Below are 2500 nucleotides of genomic sequence, written 5' to 3' on the forward strand. Positions count from 1 at the left end.
GCCTTCACCTCTACACTCCATCTCGCTCTCTGCGATCGGCTTCGGATCCACTCTGTTTACGCATACCCAGATTCAAACACTCCACTGTTGGACGCCGTTCTTTCTCTGTCTCTGGACCTTGCATTTGGAATGAACTTCCTCTTTCGCTTCGTCAGGTCTCTGCATTGAGCTCTTTCAAGTCTGGCCTTAAAACCCACATCTTCACAAGACAGCCTCTCTTTCCTGCCTCTTCCTTGTCTTCAGTTTCTTCAGTTTTAGAGTTATGCATGCGTGTGAATGACTGGATTTGTCTCTGCACAAGATTCAGCGCTATATAAATACTATCATCATTATTAGTATTATTAGTATTATTATCGTTATTATTATCGATCTGTCTATATATATGTCTATCCACCTATCTGTATATTTTTATTTGTTGTCCTTGTGTATCTATTTATTGTATTGAATAATAATAACAATAATGATAATAATAATATATGTATATGATCATCATCATCATCATCATAATCATCATCATCATCAACAAACAGCGCTGATTCTTGCGCAGAGGCAAATCTAACCGCTTTCGCACCAGCCATGCACACGCATGCATAACTCTAAAACTGGATATATTTATCTATGTATGTACTTATCTATTGAATCAATGGTGTGTGTTTTTTGGGGGTGGGGGGGCGGGTTGCTTGTTTGTTTTTTTGTGTGTTTTTTTTATTTTTTACTTAATCGGTTTCTTTATGCACCTGTCCACAGGGGAAGATCGTGGGGCTGCAGCCTGCACCGATCGCCGCCAGAGACCAGGACACACTGGCCAGTCCGGTCACTTACAGGCTGAAGCAAGGTCAGTCCCTTTCCTGAACAGCTATTGCACTATGTGAACACACAGCAGTCTTCTTCTTCTTCTTCTTCTTCTTCTTCTTCTTCTTCTTCTTCTTCTTCTTTTTCTTCTTCTTCTTCTTCTTCTTCTTCTTCTTCTTCTTCTTCTTCTTCTTCTTCTTCTTCTTCTCCATTTTCATTATCATCATCATCTTCTTGTTCTTCTTCTTCTTCTTCCTCTTCTTCTTCGTCTTCCTCTTCTTCTTTTTCATCATCATCATCATCATCACATTCTTCTTGTTGTTGTTCTTCTTTTTCATCATCATCATCGTCGTCGTCGTCTTCTTCTTCTTCTTCTTCTTCTTCTTCTTCTTCTTCTTCTTCTTCTTCTTCTTCTTCTTCTTCTTCGTCTTCCTCTTCTTCTTTTTCATCATCATCATCATCATCATCATCACATTCTTCTTGTTGTTCTTCTTCTTTTTCATCATCATCATCATCGTCGTCGTCGTCTTCTTCTTCTTCTTCTTCTTCTTCTTCTTCTTCTATCTCGTTATCTCCGACTGAAAGGCCACCACTGATGACCTGACAACCAATTCTCTTCATCTCTTCGTTACTCTCTCTCTCTCTCTCTCTCTCTCTCTGTCTCTCTCTCTCTCTCTCTCTCTCTCTCTCTCTCTCTCTCTCTCTCTCAGGGCTTTGCTCAGTCTCAGACCTGTCCTTTTTTTTTTCGGATATTGTCCTCACTTCTCTTTTTTTTTCCTTCTGTCTGCCTATCCTTCTTCTTCTTCTTCTTCTTCTTCTGCTTCTCCTTCTCCTCCTCCTCCTCCTCCTTCCTTGCAAACCTCTGCTGACACACAAGAGTCTATGCCTGCCCCTCAAAAAACCTTGTCCTCCCAGTTCCCAACAGTCTGCAACACTGTATTGCTGGTTACTTTTGTGGCATGGCGGCTTCTTCTTTCTTTTTTCTTATCTTTTTGTCTTTTTTTTGTCTTTTTTTCTTTGTGTGTGTGTGTGTGTGGTTGTGATAATAGTAAGTGACAGGGGCCACACTCGGCTTTTTCACAGATTGACATAAGTTTACATTTGGGCCAACAGCAAAGTGAGAGCTGTATTATCAATGATATCTCCAGTCAATGGGAAACCATTTACAGCTTAGTCTTTTGTCAAGGACTATGACTCTCAAACTTGGAGGCAAAATTGCACTGGCTCTTAGTGCTGCAGCCTTGGGGGCTAGTTGGCCTTTGGGAACCATCCCAACGCCGACTGTCCTAAAACCCTCTTGGCCGAGAGAGTGGGGATGTACTTGGGCAAGACAAGACACTCTCCACTATAATCAAAATCTAGCCCAAATAGTCGGAACAGCAGTTGCCTCCTCTGCTCTTCTGATGGTCATAGTCGGACACAAGTGACAGGGGACGGGAGGAGGCGAGGGAGGCGGTACTGAGCTAAAAAAAAAAAAAAAAAGATTCAGTTCCTTGTTGCCTATTGCATGAGATTCAACGTTACTCGTCTGGGCTGAATTAATTAAAGCAGAAGGGTCGTTCATTTCTTGCGTTGAAAAAAAAAACATGCTTTTTGCCCAGACCACGAAAACTTACTGTTGCAGCACATACAATCTGTTACATGTTGTCGTTGTTGATTCATTAATTTTTGTTCTTCCGTTTTTTTGTTGTTGTTTTTTTTCCGTTGT

The 2500-nt window shown here is 41.2% G+C and overlaps 1 protein-coding gene across 1 annotated transcript in view; it reads left to right on the forward strand.

Moving 5' to 3' along the window:
* Window positions 1-2500, forward strand: part of LOC143281680 (uncharacterized) — a 53762-nt gene that overhangs the window by 27884 nt on the left and 23378 nt on the right. The window contains exon 9 of the mRNA XM_076586930.1: window positions 748-835. Within this exon, the coding sequence (XP_076443045.1) occupies window positions 748-835 (88 nt within the window). The remainder of the gene's footprint in view (window positions 1-747; window positions 836-2500) is intronic.

This window comes from Babylonia areolata, chromosome 1, assembly GCF_041734735.1.
Source record: "Babylonia areolata isolate BAREFJ2019XMU chromosome 1, ASM4173473v1, whole genome shotgun sequence".
Classification (NCBI taxonomy): domain Eukaryota; kingdom Metazoa; phylum Mollusca; class Gastropoda; order Neogastropoda; family Buccinidae; genus Babylonia; species Babylonia areolata.